This window comes from Acipenser ruthenus, chromosome 50, assembly GCF_902713425.1.
Source record: "Acipenser ruthenus chromosome 50, fAciRut3.2 maternal haplotype, whole genome shotgun sequence".
NCBI lineage: Eukaryota > Metazoa > Chordata > Actinopteri > Acipenseriformes > Acipenseridae > Acipenser > Acipenser ruthenus.
This window is the reverse complement of record NC_081238.1, coordinates 422,819-442,644: the sequence shown is the minus strand read 5'-3', so window position 1 is coordinate 442,644 and position 19,826 is coordinate 422,819. Positions and strand designations below refer to the sequence as shown.

Here is a 19,826-nt window from a genome sequence, read left to right as displayed (position 1 = left end):
TTTTTTTTTTCCAGGCTGATTTGTGTTCCCCTGAAAAAGTTTTCTTATGAAGCTGCGCGTTTCTTGGGGTACACGCACCGAGACGCACGTCTGTTCGTAGAGATGTGGGGTACCTACAGTAGCGCACCCCTAAATTCACACCAGCGTTTAAAATGTGTGTGTAGATATTTATTTTTGAGTATATTTTTGATAAGTTCCAGCTGTCTTATTTTTGCATTTTATAGTGCAGGGCAGCAGTGTGGAGTAGTGGTCAGGGCTCTGGACTCTTGACCGGAGGGTCGTGGGTTCAATCCCAGGTGGGGGACACTGCTGCTGTACCCTTGAGCAAGGTACTTTACCTAGATTGCTCCAGTAAAAACCCAACTGTATAAATGGGGAATTGTATGTAAAAATAATGTGATATCTTGTAACAATTGTAAGTCGTCCTGGATAAGGACGTCTGCTAAGAAATAAATAATAATAATAATATTATAATATAATAATATAATAGTTGTTTTCTTTACTGTGCATGTATAAGTGTATAAATGTGTGGATGGCTGCTTGCCATGTATTTAGTTTACCTGTTGTTGCTTACTTTTGCAAAGCTAGGCAGTGTTATATTTCCAGGTGTATGCAAGCATCTATTGTATACAGGTCTGTAGCGCTTCGTGTTTTAATAACCTTGAAATGAGGCGCTACGGGGGGGTCTCGCTGAACCCCAGTAATCCATGTCAGCCCTAATATTTGTATGATTTATTACTGTGTGAATGTAAAGTGAGTTACATTAAGAAGGGGTTCTGGTGGCAACGTTTGCTGTTGAACTTACGAAGATTCTTTTAGTGTTTCTATGGCGTGGTTAATAGCTGAGTCATGAATGTAAATAATCTTTTGTAGTTTTTTTTTTTTGCTGGTTGTAACTTTTGCAAGGCAGTGCAGGGGGGGGGAACCGTATTGAATTGTATTTATTTTTGTTAAAGTTCTATGGTTGTCGATTCCGAACAGAAGTTTTTAAGTGATAGTTGGTGGTGGTGGTATGCACAGCTATGGCCAAAAGTTTTGCATCTCCCTACAGAACAAACTCATTCAGCTTCATAAAGTGGAATGAAACCTGCTGAATAATGTTACCTTGTTAACATATGGAATTACACACCGCTTTGGAGTTTTACAGAACACTTAATGAAAAACTGGCTTGAAAAAATTTCGAAATCTAACATGAAATACTACTGTACTGCTATTATGGCTTCCGGTAGACTCTATGCAATATCATTTTGTAGTTTCTTTGATTACATAAGAACATAAGAAAGTTTACAAGCGAGAGGAGGCCATTCAGCCCATCTTGCTCGTTTGGTTGTTAGTAGCTTATTGATCCCAGAATCTCATCAAGCAGCTTCTTGAAGGATCCCAGGGTTTCAGCTTCAACAACATTACAGGGGAGTTGGTTCCAGACCCTCACGATTCTCTGTGTAAAAAAGTGCCTCCTATTTTCTATTCTGAATGCCCCTTTATCTAATCTCCATGATGTTGAATGAAAGATCTAAATTATATTCATATAGTTTTTGGGATGGTAAATCAGCCCTCACCTGCGGAGAGCTGGATTCAAGTAGTCGTGCAGCGTGGGGAGGGCATGGAATGGGTTAGCCAGGGTGTTCCCTAGCTGTGTTCTTGATGCCGAATCACTGGGATCCTTCAAGACCCATCTTGACAAGAGTTTTTTTAGATCAATCAGCTGCTAGGAACCGTACGAGCGCTGATGGTCCGAATGGGCTGGTCTCGTTGGCGAATTCTCTCATGTGCTGTATTGCATGATCTCATGAAACTCAGACTCTGTATTACAAAGACATGTTAGTCTCGCTGCACCGATTCTAGTCATAGAAAAAGACTCTGATGCCAGTCACAAAGAAGCGTTTACATGCAGGCAGTATCAACCGATGCAAAACATTTGATTTGAATTTCATCTGCAGCTGAGGCCACAGGTTTTGCATCACCTAGAATTTCAGGATTGAGACAGAAATAAAAAAAAGAAAAAAAAAAAAAGATAGGAACATCATTTAGATCTTTTATTATTTAACATGTCATTAGAGAAACTACGAAATGAGATTGCATAAAAAAAGGAAGCCATAATAGTAGTACAGTAGCATTTCATGTTAGATTTTGGAAATGTCGCATTTTTTACTTTTTCAGTTAATGCGGGAAAACTCCAAAGCGGTGTGTAATTTGCTATGTTAAGGTGGCATTATTCAGCAGGTTTCACTCGACTTTACCAAGCAGAATGTGTTAATTCTATAGGGTCGCGATGCAAAACCTGCGGCCACAGCTGTATGATTTGCGACTTCGAAAGACTAAATTACTGAATTTGTTCAACAGGTGCAAAAAAAAAAAAAAAAACAACACCAGTTATGTAAACTAATATCCACAGTTTCTTTCTGGTCTCCTTGTGAGCCCTCTGAGCGGGCAAGCGGACAGCAATGCCAGGCTGTCACCCAGGCTGAAACGAGCTGTGAAATTATCACAAACCCGCTGGCCTCTTTAACGCTCCCCCCACCCCCCCTTCCCTGGTAGTTTTTAAAGAACTGGGACAGCACACCCCCACCCCTCACTAGGTTCCAAAATAGGATGTTAGCTGGGGTCACCCCAGGTGAATAATTTCCATTTGAAGAGGCTGAAGCCTTCCTCCCTGATGCCCGTCCCCTTGCATTGTGTGTCCTTGTAGCTGCTAGTTTGAGCTCCTGTCACAAACCCTGCTCAGACTCCTGGCTCCTGATCATTTCAGTATTAATAATAAGAACAGACTCCATTGAGGGGAGCTCTGAACCCCAGGACTGGGTGCAGCAGCAGCAGCAGGGCTAGTGTGAGTTTGCAACCCTGCTCAAACTCCTGGCTCCTGATCATTTCAATATTAATAATAATATACTTCATTGAGGGGAGCTCTGAACCCCAGGACTGGGTGCAGCAGCAGCAGCAGCAGCAGCAGGGCTAGTGTGAGTTTGTAACCCTGCTCAAACTCCTGGCTCCTGATCATTTCAATATTAATAATAATAACAGACTTCATTGAGGGGAGCTCTGAGCCTCAGGACTGGATGCAGCAGCAGCAGCAGCAGGGCTAGTGTGAGTTTGTAACCCTGCTCAAACTCCTGGCTCCTGATCATTTCAATATTAATAATAATAACAGTCTTCATTGAGGGGAGCTCTGAACCCCAGGACTGGGTGCAGCAGCAGCAGCAGCAGGGCTAGTGTGAGTTTCTAACCCTGCTCAAACTCCTGGCTCCTGATCATTTCAATATTAATAATAATAACAGACTTCATTGAGGGGAGCTCTGAACCCCAGGACTGGGTGCAGCAGCAGCAGCAGCAGCAGCAGGGCTAGTGTGAGTTTGTAACCCTGCTCAAACTCCTGGCTCCTGATCATTTCAATATTAATAATAATAACAGACTTCATTGAGGGGAGCTCTGAGCCTCAGGACTGGGTGCAGCAGGGCGTGTGTGAGTTACAAGCCCTGGTTTGGTCTCTTGGTAACCCCTCACATTTTCACATGTACCGGATCTGGGGTGGGTGGGTGTGTTACAGCTCTGGGGGGCGTGTGTGTGTGTGTGTGTGTGTGTGTGTCACTGATGCGCTCTGTGTTTTTTTTTCTTTAGATAACCAGTTCAGGATGTCGATTCTGGAGCGACTCGAGCAGATGGAGAAGAGAATGGCTGAGATGACAGCATCTAATCAGCAGCAGCAACAAACTCCACAGCAACAGCAAGCAGGACCTGGGGAGAAAACTCACCTCCAGGTACAGAGCGAGGGGGGAGCGAGGGGGGGTGAGGGGGGGGCACAGCACCAGCAAGCAGGACCCGGGGAGAAAACTCACCTCCAGGTACAGAGCGAGGAGGGTTCAAAATGTGCTTGATTTAAAAAAAAAAACAAAACTTTTCGGTTTGTCGGATTTTAATTTTTTTCTTCATGAAGTATTTCTACATAGTAATTGTATGTAAAAAATAATGTGATATCTTGCAACAATTGTAAGTCGCCCTGGATAAGGGCATCTGCTAAGAAATAAATAATAATAATTATATATATATATTTTTTTTTTTGTTGTTGTTGTAGTAATACAAATAGCTGTACAGTATTTCATTTGGCTTTAACTAGCTCATGAACTTTGAAAACAGTGACTAGGAGGATAGGTCCCAGACCTGGTCTTGTGAGAGAGTGATCTCCATTGACAGGCAGGGAGAGAGAAGTCATGCACTGCTCAGACCTGGTCTTGTGAGAGAGTGATCTCCATTGACAGGCGGGGGGGGGGGGGGCCTCGTGACCTGTCAAGCAGGATTAGCCCTAAGCAGGGGCTCAAGGGCTCAGGATGCAGTCAGGGCATTAGCCCAGCGGGACACAGTCCCTGCATTTGGCTGCTATTAGCTCTGAGGCTCCGAGGAGGGGCAGATATACGCAGGCAGAGATAAGCAACCTACCGAACCAGGGCTGCCAGATCCCTCGTTCTGACTTCTTACTGGCCCTTCTGAGCACCGGCAATGCAGTGAGCGCTAACGGAGGCTTTCAAATACACTGTCCCGCCTCTTACTAGAACCAGCAAGCGTCATCGCAGCTAAGCAGCCCTTTTAAAAATACTCTCGCTTACGTCTCGTTCGTTTTCGTTCGCTCAGGTCAAGTTAATGTGGATTACCAGTGCTTTTAAAATCCCTGCCCTTCCCACTTATTGGCACAAGCGCAAGGTTATTGGGGCTCACCCCTCGAAACTTCAGCTCTCTGGCCTCTTGTTAGGTTTCTTTATAGCAGCTGTGTCTTAAAGGATGCCAGCGGGGGGCTCCCGAGTGGTGCATCCAGTAAAGGCTCTCCGCGTGGTGCAGGATGCGCCCTGTAGCCTGGAGATCGCAGGTTCGAATCCAGGCTACGTCATTGCCGACCGTGACCAAGGGTTCCTAGGGGGTGAAGCACAGCTGGCCGAGTGCCGCCCGGGTAGGGAGGGATTAGGTCGGCAGGGCAATCCACGGTTCACCGCGCACCAGCGACCTCTGTGGCCGATAGGGCACTTATCCTAGACATTGGAAATAAGACTCCCATTCGATAGCAGTTTGATCCATTCCTGGTTTTGCTATTCTAATAAGACTCACCTGAACGTGTTACCTATACACTGTGGCTGATCAAGCTCCTAGTACAAGCTGGAATGGGTAAAACTACTATGCAGTACAGTCTAGAGTAGAGAACTCAGTGCTGTACTGGGGATCTGAGAGCCAGCTAATTCAATACAGTCTAGTATAGAGAACTCAGTGCTGTACTGGGGATCTGAGAGCCAGCTAATTCAATACAGTCTAGTATAGAGAACTCAGTGCTGTACTGGGGATCTGAGAGCCAGCTAATTCAATACAGTCTAGTATAGAGAACTCAGTGCTGTACTGGGGATCTGAGAGCCAGCTAATTCAATACAGTCTAGTGTAGAGAACTCAGTGCTGTACTGGGGATCTGAGAGCCAGCTAATTCAATACAGTCTAGTATAGAGAACTCAGTGCTGTACTGGAGATCTGAGAGCCAGCTAATTCAATACAGTCTAGTATAGAGAACTCAGTGCTGTACTGGGGATCTGAGCGCCAGCTAATTCAATACAGTCTAGTATAGAGAACTCAGTGCTGTACTGGGGATCTGAGAGCCAGCTAATTCAATACAGTCTAGTATAGAGAACTCAGTGCTGTACTGGGGATCTGAGAGCCAGCTAATTCAGTACAGTCTAGTATAGAGAACTCAGTGCTGTACTGGGGATCTGAGAGCCAGCTAATTCAATACAGTCTAGTGTAGAGAACTCAGTGCTGTACTGGGGATCTGAGAGCCAGCTAATTCAGTACAGTCTAGTATAGAGAACTCAGTGCTGTACTGGGGATCTGAGAGCCAGCTAATTCAATACAGTCTAGTATAGAGAACTCAGTGCTGTACTGGGGATCTGAGAGCCAGCTAATTCAGTACAGTCTAGTATAGAGAACTCAGTGCTGTACTGGGGATCTGAGAGCCAGCTAATTCAGTACAGCACCTGGGCTTGTTAACCTAGAGACACTGTGGCTGACCAAGCTGGTAGTAAAACCTGGAATGGGTGAAACTGCTGTGCAGCAGGAGTCTGGTTTCCATGCCTGCGTGTGATGAGAGGAGATGTCTGGCATGCTGAGTGACACGGAGTTGAGATGTTTTTAAGAGCTGTTCCAGAGACTGTGATGTCAGTGTCTGTCATTGCAGGCAAGGTGTTAATGAAAGCGGGGGTGGGGGGGGTACAGGGACAGGCTTAATATTCCTGGGAGGTGTTTATGACAGCTGTCTGGCAAACGTTCAAAGATCCCACAGCCAGGATTATATGCATATTGTAAATATAAATGTGTATATATATATATTTATAGTGAAAAAGTCATTTGTGCACAGCCCAGGTTCACAAATCTTTCATATAGATGCTGACGCAAAAACGGTCTAGAATATAAAAGTCTTTGTTTAGTCATGTTGAGTAAAAGACAAACCAAAGTCTGCTTGTTTGTTGTATGCAGAGACGCACTCTCAGTATGGCTCAGTTGTATCCTTAATTCACTTTAGACTTGATGTTCAAGTGAGTAAAAAGCAGGCGGCAACGTTTTACATCTAAAAAAAACCAAAAAAGTAATTCTTTATTATTATAAACACGACACACAGCGCGTTTCGACATCACCAGGTGTTGGAGATAATATATATATATATATATAAAGATCAGTTTCTAAATTTCAGCGCATTCACGCTCTCAAACTATACAAGAAGCATAGATTTATACTTTAAATATGTTTGTTTTCAGATCCTTCTCTCTCACTCACTCCTTTTCTCCTCCTCTCTCTTTCCTCCCTCTGTCTCTGACTCTTTCTCTCTGTCTCTTTTTCTTCCTCTCTCTCTCCCCCTCACTCTTTCTCCTGCACACCGCTGGTAAATACAGCCAACCCCAGCTCTATAGCACTGTTGAAATAAATTAAATATTATTATTATTATTATTATTATTATTATTATTATTATTATTATTATTATTATTACTGATTCTATTATTAAGTGCAATCGCATTCTTCATCTAAAGTAAATCTCTCCCCTTACTCCCCTCCCTGACCCCCCCCTCTCTCTCTCTCTCTCTCTCTTCCTCTGCTTTCCTCTATCTCTTGCCTCTCTCTGTCACTCTCTTCTCTCCCTCACCTCTATCTCTCCTCCCTCACCTCTCCTCCCTCTCTCTCCTCCCTCACACCCCCGCTTCTCCCTCTCTCCTCTCTCTCCTCCCTCACACCCCTGTGTGTTTGTCTGTCTGTCTGTCTGTCTGTGTGTGTGTGTGTGTGTCTGTCTGTCTGTGTGTGTGTGTGTCTGTGTGTGTGTGTCTGTCTGTCTGTCTGTCTGTCTGTCTGTGTGTGTGTCTGTCTGTCTGTGTGTGTCTGTCTGTCTGTCTGTCTGTCTGTCTGTCTGTCTGTGTGTGTGTGTGTCTGTCTGTATGTCTGTTTGTGTGTATGGTGTGTGTGTGTGTGTATGTGTGTGTGTGTGTGTGTGTGTGTGTGTGTGTGTGTGTGTCTGCCTGTCTGTATGTCTGTTTGTGTGTCTGTGTCTGTGTGTGTGTGTGTATGTGTGTGTGTGTGTGTGTCTGCCTGTCTGTATGTCTGTTTGTGTGTCTGTGTCTGTATGTGTGTGTGTGTGTGTGTCTGCCTGTCTGTATGTCTGTTTGTGTGTCTGTGTCTGTGTGTGTGTGTATGTGTGTGTGTGTGTGTGTCTGCCTGTCTGTATGTCTGTTTGTGTGTCTGTGTCTGTGTGTGTGTGTGTGTGTGTGTGTGTGTGTGTGTGTGTGTGTTTAAAAGAAGGGGGGGAAGGGGGTAGAAAGTGACGTTAGTTTCAGCCAGCCTTGACGTCACGCACACCCTAGAAGCAGACACTCCTGATGCTAATTTTAAAAAGATTTGCAAACTGGCCAGGGCCCCCGGGGGTCTCCGATTCAATCCGACTGGGCGAGGGGCCCGCATTCCCCCTCCACTCGCATTTATAGCCCTGGGCTCTAGTGTCATCTCCAGGCTTGCTATTTATGGGGCAGGGAAAAGACATGAGAGGAGAGGGAGGGGAGAGCGGAACGAGGGAAGGATTTGCAAAGTGGATTTGAAGAGCCTTTGCCCGCTTGCCAGCTGACTGTCCTGCTGGAAAGAGAGAGAGGGAGAGGAGAGGAGAGGAGAAGCGAGGAGAGGAGGGGTCTGTCTAATCTTTCCGATGTGTGTCAGTGGAAAATACTTCAAGTTCACATCAAGGTCTCTTAACCTAAGACTTCCAACTCTCTTAGAATATGTACTGTGTGTGTGTGCGTGTGTGCGTGTGTGTGCGTGTGCATGCTTGTTTTTCTGTACTTATAAGGACAGTATTTCTGTAAGCAAGTAAACAGGGCAGACAGCGGCTTCCTCTCGCTCGTTCGTAACATTTTCTTGAGTTCATTTTCTTATGTGTCTCGGGCCTTGGAGGTCACGACTGCTGCTTTTTCTTTAGACTCTGCGGAGAAGAACGATCCACACAAACCGAGGAGGCTGTGTGGTCCAGTGGTTAAAGAAAAGGGCTTGTAATCAGGAGGTCCCCGGTTCAAATCCCGCCTCAGCCACTGACTCACTGTGTGACCCTGAGCAAGTCACTTCACCTCCTTGTGCTCCGTCTTTCGGGTGAGACGTAGTTGTAAGTGACTCTGCAGATGATGCATAGTTCACACACCCTAGTCTCTGTAAGTTGCCTTGGATAAAGGCGTCTGCTAAATAAACTAATAATAATAAAAACCTGAGCTGCTGTTTCCCTCGAAACGGGAAATCGACACCAGCGACCCTCGCCTGATCGTCACCGCCTGATTTCTATGGACAATCAAACGATCAGTTCATGCAGCACTAGACTCCCCCCCCCCCGTTTTTTAAATGATTTTAAACCCCTGTTTTAAGACCCGTCTTGTCTTGTTTTTGCGTCTCAGGCGGCGGACTCCTTCGAGGAGCGCATCATGGCAGTGTGTGAGAAGATGATGACCCGGCCCTGCTGGCTGCGCTCGGAGAGGCTGGTCCACGAGACGAGCTTCCGAGGGATGACGCTGCTGCACCTGGCGGCCGCGCAGGGCTACGGGAGGCTGATCGAGACCCTCATCCGCTGGAGGTACCCCCGCAACCTCCCCCCACCTCCCCCTCCGACCGCCCCCTCCGCGGGGCACACTGCTTGCACGAGAAGGTAGCTACCGCAAACTGCAATTTGCAACCAGTCAGTCAATTTACAGATTGTAAATCACACGAGGAATCGATGTCAAAATCTCAGCCCAGTGTCTTGTGTGTAGATGTCTGTTGTTTTTATTACAGTGCAAACTGACCCCCGTGATGCTCCAAACTGTGTGAAGTTCTGAATGGTTAATTGTAGGAGGAGCACCCTTTGGCGTCTTGATTTCTGTCTAATTGTGAACATTTAGCTTAGTGCCTTCATCAGTGTTATTGAAACTAAACTGAGTCAAGCAGACCAGCGTTTGGGCTCTAGTGCCTTCATCAGTGTTATTGAAACTAAACTGAGTCAAGCAGACCAGCGTTTGGGCTCTAGTGCCTTCATCAGTGTTATTGAAACTAGAAGAGACTGAGTCAAGCAGACCAACGTTTGGGCTCTAGTGCCTTCATCAGTGTTACTGAAACTAAACTGAGTCAAGCAGACCAGCGTTTGGGCTCCAGTGCCTTCATCAGTGTTATTGAAACTAGAAGAGACTGAGTCAAGCAGACCAGCGTTTGGGCTCCAGTGCCTTCCTCAGTGTTATTGAAACTAGAAGAGACTGAGTCAAGCAGACCAGCGTTTGGGCTCTAGCTCCTTCCTCAGTGTTATTGCAGGGGGTGAAACTATTTTCCTTTTCCAATAAATGCAAATTGCACTTTGTAGTAAATATCTTGCTGAGTGCATGTTATATATGAGCAATGCAGCTGAGCTACCAATGCAAGAACATTCAGGGATGGGAATAAGACTCCTGTTGCATAGCAGTGCCACCCATTCCAGGTTTTAACACAAGCTTGATTAACCCCAGTGTGTGTAGGTAACAAGCTCAGGTTGGTACTAAACTCCTAGTAAAACCAGGAATGGATCAAACTGCTGTGCAAGGGGAGTCCTATTTCCATCCCTGAGATTTCATGTGAATTAAGCTGTTTCTTCACTCGCTTCACTCTGAATGGTAAGTCAGTGTGATCGACACCAGCGACCCTCGTCTGATTGTCAGCACCTGGTTTCTGTGGAGCGCTCCGTCCCAGCAGGGGAATGATCAGATTGTGCAGCTCTGCCACGCAATCTGACCTCATTCACTCCATAAGCTTTATAAAGTTTTAGTTCAGTTATATTTTCTATAATGTGAAATCCCTATGTGGTGACTTACATTGCATATTTAATACAGACAGACAGACACAGACAGATACACAGACAGACACAAACACACAGACAGACAGACAGACACACAGGCAGACACAGACAGACACACAGGCAGACACACACACACACACACAGACAGACAAACAGACAGACAGACAGATACACAGACAGACACAAACACACAGACATACACACACACACACAGACACACACACACACAGACAGACACAGACACAGACAGACAGACAGACAGACAGATACACAGATAGACACAAACACACAGACAGACAGACAGACACACAGGCAGACACAGACAGACACAGACAGACAGACAGACAGACAGATACACAGACAGACACAAACACACAGACAGACAGACAGACACACAGGCAGACACAGACAGACAGACACACAGGCAGACACAGACAGACAGATACACAGACAGACACAGACACACACACAGACAGACAGACAGGCAGACACAGACAGACATACAGACAGACACAGACAGACACACAGGCAGAGTAGACAGAGACAGACAGACAGAGTGCACTGGAGCGGGCATTGTAAAAAGATCTTTAAAACAGACTTTGAAGGTGTGTAAAAAGCTGTCAGGATGCTAACGATGAAAAGGAAAACACCAGGTCAGTTATTTAAACAGCGGCAGCAACGCGTGGGGACGTGCAACGCTATATTTTTCAGAACCCTGCTACTTACTCTTTAAGTTGTGAAGCAGGCGTTCCCCCCCCAGCCATGGCTCGGTAGTTTTAACACGCAGCAGCATTTCAGTCGCTTTGCATGTATGTAGAGAGGGACAGTTCATCAGCCCTGCTGTTATCAGCACCTGGAGCCACTTTGCTGATTTGCGGCTGTTCTGTTTTTTTTTTTTCCCACAGGAGCGTGAATCCAGAGAGTCTGGATTTAGAGCAGGAAGTGGACCCGCTGAATGTAGATCACTTCTCCTGCACACCGCTGGTAAATACAGCCAACCCCAGCTCTATAGCACTGTGGAAATTAATGAAATATTATTATTATTATTATTATTATTACTATTATTATTATTACTGATTCTATTATTAATTGCAATCGCATTCTTCATCTAAAGTAAATCTCTCCCCTTACTCCCCTCCCTGACCCCCCCCCTCTCTCTCTCTCTTCCTCTGCTTTCCCCTATCTCTTGCCTTTCTCTGTCACTCTCTCTCTCTCCCTTCCTCTGCTTTCCCCTATCTCTTGCCTCTCTCTGTCACTCTCTTCTCTCCCTCTCACCTCTATCTCTCCTCCCTCACCTCTCCTCCCTCTCTCTCCTCCCTCACACCCCCGCTTCTCCCTCTCTCCTCTCTCTCCTCCCTCTCACCCCCACTTCTCCCTCTCTCCTCTCTCTCCTCCCTCTCACCCCCACTTCTCCCTCTCTCCTCTCTCTCCTCCCTCTCACCCCCACTTCTCCCTCTCTCCTCTCTCTCCTCCCTCACACCCCCGCTTCTCCCTCTCTTCTCTCTCTCTCCTCACTCTCCCCTCTCAGATGTGGGCCTGTGCTCTGGGTCACCTGGAGGCCGCGGTGCTCCTGTACCAGTGGGACCGGCTGGCCCTGGCTATCCCGGACTCGCTGGGCCGGCTGCCCCTGTGCGTGGCTCGATCCAGGGGGCACGTTGGGCTGGCCAGCTGCCTGGAGGATCTGGAGAAGCAGGAGCTGAGGGCCAGGGAGGAGGAGCCAGGAGACTGGAGGCAACAGTCAGGACAGGGGCCAGCGTGGCCCGACACAGAGGGAGGCATTGGGAGTTCTGGGAGCACTGGTGCAGAGGGAGGCTGGCTGCACTGGGCTGGGCACCACCCTGAAGGAGCGAGGGTTCCCTCCCCACTCTCCACCAGCCCCGATACAGGTAAGAGGTCAGGGGTTTGCCACTGTTGGCCATTAGCTGGCTCTCAGATCCCCAGTACAGCACTGAGTTCTCTATACTAGGCTGTATTGAATTAGCTGGCTCTCAGATCCCCAGTACAGCACTGAGTTCTCTATACTAGACTGTATTGAATTAGCTGGCTCTCAGATCCCCAGTACAGCACTGAGTTCTCTATACTAGACTGTATTGAATTAGCTGGCTCTCAGATCCCCAGTACAGCACTGAGTTCTCTATACTAGACTGTATTTAATTATTTGTGATTTATATATATATAGATTTTTTTTTAAGTGTTTTCTCTCCTCTTTCTCTCTCTCTCCCAGGCCTGAGCACCTCCAGCAGCCCCCCGTCCCCCTCCGATCTCTCCTCTGCCCCCCCCTCCCTCTCCTCTGCCTACTCCAGCAGCTCTTTCCCCAGGGAGTCCCCCTCGGGCAGCCCCGACTCCAACCCCAGCCCAACGGAGCAGGAGGTGGCCATGGAGATCTCAGAGCCGGGGAGGGGGTTCGAGCAAGGGAAGAGCCTGCCCACAGACTCCCTGCAGGATGCTGGGGGGGACCGGGAGAGGAGGGAACAGCCTCCACCACACCTCCCCGCCTGGTACCTCCAGGAAGAGCAGGCCTCTCTCCGGACCAGGGCCTCGAGTCTGCACTGCGGGCCGGCAGAGGCCTCCTTCCTCATGGAGTACGAGGCCAGCCTGATCGGGAGGGGGAGGGGGCCCCCCCGCGGGTTTGGGGACCCCCTGGAGGCGGAGCTGCTGAGCTACAGCGAGAACGCGGAGAACGAGGAGTGCCTGCCCGCTGGCGACGTGCTGCAGGTGAGGCACCAGGGGGCGCTGTTTCATTGCAAGAGCAAGACTGCACTCATTACAATAATAGAGACAGGCTGCACAGATTCATTTATTAGAAAGCTCGGCACAAACTATTCTGTGTTTCTGATTGAGCTCTCCACTGAAATCAGGGGCTGACACGCCAGCAAGAGTCCTCGTGTTGACTGGGCTAGAGCACCGTTTGAGTGAGAGTCCTCGTGTTGACTGGGCTAGTGCACCGTTTGAGTGAGAGTCCTCGTGTTGACCGGGCTAGTGCACCGTTTGAGTGAGAGTCCTCGTGTTGACTGGGCTAGAGCACCGTTTGAGTGAGAGTCCTCGTGTTGACTGGGCTAGTGCACCGTTTGAGTGAGAGTCCTCGTGTTGACCGGGCTAGTGCAGCGTTTGAGTGAGAGTCCTCGTGTTGACCGGGCTAGTGCACCGTTTGAGTGAGAGTCCTCGTGTTGACCGGGCTAGTGCACCGTTTGAAGTTATCACACGCTGTGCATCCCTGTTGTATTAAAACCCGATTAACAAAATGTTTCATTGAAGCCATGACGATCAATAATCGATTAATCTCCTCCCCTCTCCTCTCTCCTCTCTCCTCTCTCCTCTCTCTCCTCTCTCTCCTTTCTCTCTCCTCTCTCCTCTCTCTCCACTCTCCTCTCCTCTCTCCTCTCTCCTCTCTCCTCTCTCTCCTCTCCTCTCTCCTCTCTCCTCTCTCCTCTCTCTCCTCTCTCCTCTCTCTCCTCTCTCCTCTCTCCTCTCTCCTCTCTCTCCTCTCTCTCCTTTCTCTCTCCTCTCTCCTCTCTCTCCACTCTCCTCTCCTCTCTCTCCTCTCTCCTCTCTCCTCTCTCTCCACTCTCCTCTCCTCTCTCTCCTCTCTCCTCTCTCCTCTCTCCTCTCTCCTCTCTCCTCTCCTCTCTCCTCTCCCCTCTCTCCTCTCTCCTCTCCTCTCTCTCCTCTCTCCTCTCTCCTCTCTCCTCTCTCCTCTCTCCTCTCTCTCCTCTCCTCTCTCCTCTCCCCTCTCTCCTCTCTCCTCTCTCCTCTCTCCTCTCCCCCAGGTTGACATGATCACCCTGGCAGAGCAGATCATTAAAGCCACTCCGGACCGGATCAAGCAGGATGACTTTGGCTCAGCGGAGACGCCCCTGAAGGAGCGCCAGGACAACACCCCTGTCAGGGAGGGCATGCCCTGGCTGGCCAGCTACCTGGAGAACATGGAGCAGCTGCCAGCACTGTCCCAGCACAGGTAGGGCTGGAGCACACCGCCATACACTGCAGTACACAGAGATACACAGAGATACACTGAGATACACTGAGACACACTGACACACACTGAGATACACTGAGATACACTGACACACACTGAGATACACTGAGATACACTGACACACACTGAGATACACTGAGATGCACTGAGACACACTGAGATACACTGAGATGCACTGAGACACACTGAGATACACTGAGACACACTGAGATACACTGAGACACACTGAGATACACTGAGATACACTGAGATACACTGAGACACACTGACACACACTGAGATACACTGAGATGCACTGAGACACACTGAGATACACTGAGATGCACTGAGACACACTGAGATACACTGAGATACACTGAGATACACTGAGATGCACTGACACACACTGACACACACTGAGATACACTGAGATACACTGACACACACTGAGATACACTGAGATGCACTGAGACACACTGAGATACACTGAGATACACTGAGACACACTGAGACACACTGAGATGCACTGAGATACACTGAGATGCACTGAGACACACTGAGATACACTGAGATGCACTGAGACACACTGAGATACACTGAGACACACTGAGATACACTGAGACACACTGAGATACACAGAGACACACTGAGATACACTGAGATACACTGAGATACACTGAGATACACTGAGATACACTGACACACACTGAGATACACTGAGATGCACTGAGACACACTGAGATACACTGAGATACACTGACACACACTGAGATACACTGACACACACTGAGATACACTGAGATACACTGAGATACACAGAGGTACACTGACACACACTGAGACACACTGAGATACACTGAGATGCACTGAGACACACTGAGATACACTGAGACACACTGAGATACACTGAGACACACTGAGATACACAGAGACACACAAAGACGCACAGAGATACACAGAGACACACAGAGACACACAGAGACACACTGAGACACACTGAGATACACTGACACACACAGAGATACACAGAGACACACTGAGATACACTGACACACACAGAGATACACAGAGACACACTGAGACACACTGAGATACACTGAGATGCACTGAGACACACTGAGATACACTGAGACACACTGAGATACACTGAGATACACTGAGACACACTGACACACACTGAGATACACTGAGATACACTGACACACACTGAGATACACTGAGATGCACTGAGACACACTGAGATACACTGAGATGCACTGAGACACACTGAGATACACTGAGACACACTGAGATACACTGAGACACACTGAGATACACTGAGACACACTGAGATACACTGAGATACACTGAGATACACTGAGATACACTGACACACACTGAGATACACTGAGATGCACTGAGACACACTGAGATACACTGAGATACACTGACACACACTGAGATACACTGAGATACACTGAGATACACAGAGGTACACTGACACACACTGAGACACACTGAGATACACTGAGATGCACTGAGACACACTGAGATACACTGAGACACACTGAGATACACTGAGACACACTGAGATACACAGAGACACACAAAGACGCACAGAGATACACAGAGACACACAGAGACACACAGAGACACACTGAGACACACTGAGATACACTGACACACACAGAGATACACAGAGACACACTGAGATACACTGACACACACAGAGATACACAGAGACACACTGAGACACACTGAGATACACAGAGATACACTGAATGTGAATGAAGTTGGGGACAGCGGGTTCAGCGGGTGCTGTGTGTATTTCATTTCATTTCAGAGTGGACCTTTTATTTTTGTCGAATTTGTACTTATTATTTATTTGTTTATTTAAGTTATTTGGGGGGGGGGGGCTGGGGGGGCTGTGTATCCAAGATGGTATACAGTACTTCAGTTAAACCACGAGAAATTAAATCAGCCAGACTAATCACGCTGGAAAAGGCAAGTCTGCTTGACTCGGTTTCTTGTAGTTTTTAGAATTTGAATGAGTTTGAATTACCAAGGATACGATAAACTGCCCCCCCCCACTCCCCCTCCCCCCTCCGGACAAATGAACCAGTTTCAGAGTTGTTATGTATTTTTTTCTTCATGTCATTTCGTTTGTGTTTCAATCGGATATCTTTTTATTTCGCGTGCCCTTTTTCTTTTATTTTTCCATTTTTGTTTTGTGTGCTCTCCCTCTCCTTCAGATCAGTGTGTAGCGCCCCCCTGCCTGTCCCTCCTCCTCCTCCTCCTCCTCCTCCTCCTGCTCCCTCGAACCCGTGTCTCAGCCCCGTTCACTCTCCTCTCAGCGACCTGGCCTTCGACAAGGTGGACGTCCCCACCACAGCCGACTGGTCCGAGTTCCTGAGCGCCTCGGCCGGTGTGAAGATGGAGAGCGAATTCGCACTGCTGACGCTGTCTGATCACGAGCAGAGGGAGCTGTATGAGGCCGCACGCATCATCCAGACAGCCTTCCGCAAGTACAAGGTACCCAGACCGCGGCTCACAGCGCAGCGTCCGTTCTGACTCCCGGTAGACGCTTGCGAGATCATTTTGTAGTTTCTTCGATCGCGTGATGTTAAATAAAAGATCTGCAGTTATGTTTGTATAGTTGTTTTTGTTTTTTTTTGTTTGTTTCCTCAATCCGGAAATTCTAGGCGATGCAAAACTTGTGTCCATAGCTGTGTACGTGCAGCCATTCACTTTCTTAACTAAAGCAGTCCAAAAGCATGACATCATCGCTTCATGGCGCATTCCGTGCACGGGACAGCTCTGCTGGGCGTTTGTCGCAGGACCCTCGCCCGAAATCTGGCCTGTTTTAATCCCTCCACCCCCCTCCAAAAAAAACTTGACGCTCGTTCTACAGTACAGTGCAGTGCCATTCACGTTTCTGCAGCGCCTTTCATCACAAGGATCCCGAAAAAAAAATGAACAATTAAACCATTCAATTAAAAACAGCCTTAAACAAAACGTAATAATTAAAAAAAGATTTTAAAAACTTGGTTTTAATTGTATAATGCCTACCTGTGCATTACCATGCTTTCTCTGTGCTTTATTACACTGTGCTGTGCTTTTACTGTGGGGAACTTGTATAAGGGTTAGTGTACCCTGTTCAGTATGCTTTAATGTGCTTTACAATGCTTCCCTATGCTTTACCAGACCTCTCTGTGCTTTACAATGCTTCCCTATGCTTTACCAGACCTCTCTGTGCTTTACAATGCTTCCCTATGCTTTACCACACCTCTCTGTGCTTTACAATGCTTCCCTATGCTTTACCAGACCTCTCTGTGCTTTACAATGCTTCCCTATGCTTTACCAGACCTCTCTGTGCTTTACAATGCTTCCCTATGCTTTACCACACCTCTCTGTGCTTTACAATGCTTCCCTATGCTTTACCAGACCTCTCTGTGCTTTACAATGCTTCCCTATGCTTTACCAGACCTCTCTGTGCTTTACAATGCTTCCCTATGCTTTGCCACACCTCTCTGTGCTTTACAATGCTTCCCTATGCTTTACCACACCTCTCTGTGCTTTACAATGCTTCCCTATGCTTTACCGCACCTCTCTGTGCTTTACAATGCTTCCCTATGCTTTACCACACCTCTCTGTGCTTTACAATGCTTCCCTATGCTTTACCAGACCTCTCTGTGCTTTACAATGCTTCCCTATGCTTTACCAGACCTCTCTGTGCTTTACAATGCTCCCCTATGCTTTACCACACCTCTCTGTGCTTTATCACACTTTGCTGTGTTTTTACTGTGGGACACTTTTTTTTTTATAAGGGTGAGGACTGCCAGGGTTCTAACCCAACCTCTCCCCTCAGGGTCGAAGGTTAAAAGAGCAACAGGAAATGGCTGCAGCTGTGATCCAGAGGTGCTACCGGAAGTACAAACAGGTATGCGCAGGTGGTGCACGTCTGGGGCTTGAGAAAGGAGATCAAACCAAAAAAAAATTCAATTAAAAAAAATGATCAAACCGTAAAACGTTTTCTGTACTGTTGAAAAAATAAATAAATAGATAAATAAAATAACTGGTTATAATTCAGTTACTGATTTCAGACTGTATTTAATTAATCAGCCAAAAACTTTGAATAACTCACAAATTAACTTATTAAAAACGCGTGTGTGTGTGTGTGTGTGTGTGTGTGTGTGTCCGCGTGTGTGCCTTGGTGGTTCTTGCAGCTTGCGAGAGACTTCACACTAACCCGGACTGACCTTGCCCGTTCTCTCTCCCCTCTCTTGTCTCTGCTAGCTAACATGGATAGCGCTGAAGGTAAACTCATTAATGATTGTCTCTTTACCTTGTGCTGACCATCGCCTCTCTCTCTCTGTGTGTCTGTCTCTCTCGTTGGCTGCTTTGTTGGGAGGGATATGAGACCGTTTTCATTCAAGTCTCTGCCTTTTATTTTTGCCTAAAATATTCCCAGGTTTTACAAAAACAAAAACAAAAAAAAAAACTGTACTGTTGAACATAATTTAGATCTTTTATTTAACATCGTGTAATCAACGAAACTACAAAATGATATCGCAGAAGTCTGCCAGAAGTTGAGGGGAGCTCTCTTTCCTATAGACCTCTATACAGCTCTGCAGTGTGTTGAGGGGAGCTCTCTTTCCTATAGACCTCTATACAGCTCTGCAGTGTGGAGAGGGGAGTTCTCTTTCCTGTAGACCTCTATACAGCTCTGCAGTGTTGAGTGGACTTCTCTTTCCTCTAGACCTCTATACAGCTAGTGTGGAGAGGGAAGTTCTCTTTCCTCTAGTCCTCTCCACACCTGTGCCTCTCTCTTTCTCTCTCTCTCTGGATTTTAACCCCACTGCTGTGCCTCTCTCTCTCTCTCTCTCTCTCTCTCCCTCTCCCCCTCCCTCCCTCCTCTCTCTCCCTCTCCCTCTCCCTCCCTCCCTCTCCTCTCTTGCTCCCTCTCCCTCCCTCTCCTCTCTCTCTCCTCCCTCTCTCCCTCTCCTCCTCCTCTCTCCCTCTCCCTCCCTCTCCTCTCCCTCTCCTCTCTCTCTCCTCCCTCTCTCTCCCTCTCCTCCTCCTCTCTCCCTCTCCCTCTCCTCTCCCTCTCCTCTCTCTCCTCTCCCTCCCCCTCTCTCTCTCTCCCTCTCTCTCTCCGGCAGTACGCTCTTTATAAGAAGATGACACAGGCAGCCATCCTGATCCAGAGCAAGTTCCGCAGCTACTACGAGCAGAAGAAGTTCCAGCAGAGCCGGCGCGCGGCGGTCCTGATCCAGCAGTACTACCGCAGCTATAAGTACGAGAGAATGAAGCAGGGCCACCGGGCCGGGGGCAGCATGCAGCAGAAGATGAAGTGAGTGTGGAGGGAGAGGGGGGGAGGGTCCGGGGTGAGAGGGGGGGAGGAGGAGGAGGAGGAGGAGGGAGTGGCTCTCCTGATGTGTGTTCCGTCTCTCAGGGGATCCTTTCTGACGAAGAAGCAGGACCAGGCGGCTCGCAAGATCATGCGCTTCCTGAGACGCTGTCGACACAGGTACCCAGCGGGTCCATCGCTGCCCC

The 19,826-nt window shown here is 47.8% G+C and overlaps 1 protein-coding gene across 6 annotated transcripts in view; it reads left to right on the top strand.

Annotated features, from left to right (window-relative positions):
* Nucleotides 1-19,826, top strand: part of LOC117967966 (calmodulin-binding transcription activator 2-like) — a 40,420-nt gene that overhangs the window by 16,216 nt on the left and 4,378 nt on the right. Inside the window, exons 11-21 of one of the 6 annotated variants that reach the window (XM_059015316.1) lie at nt 3,616-3,755; nt 8,937-9,184; nt 11,242-11,320; nt 11,865-12,222; nt 12,561-13,051; nt 14,104-14,291; nt 16,625-16,802; nt 18,139-18,210; nt 18,567-18,587; nt 19,433-19,623; nt 19,726-19,800. In XM_059015316.1, the coding sequence (XP_058871299.1) occupies nt 3,616-3,755; nt 8,937-9,184; nt 11,242-11,320; nt 11,865-12,222; nt 12,561-13,051; nt 14,104-14,291; nt 16,625-16,802; nt 18,139-18,210; nt 18,567-18,587; nt 19,433-19,623; nt 19,726-19,800 (2,041 nt within the window). Of the gene's footprint in view, nt 1-3,615; nt 3,756-8,936; nt 9,185-11,241; nt 11,321-11,864; nt 12,223-12,560; nt 13,052-14,103; nt 14,292-16,522; nt 16,803-18,097; nt 18,211-18,566; nt 18,588-19,432; nt 19,624-19,725; nt 19,801-19,826 lie in introns of those variants that run through there. The other 5 variants (XM_059015313.1, XR_009319963.1, XM_059015314.1 and 2 more) reach the window with 5 other exon arrangements.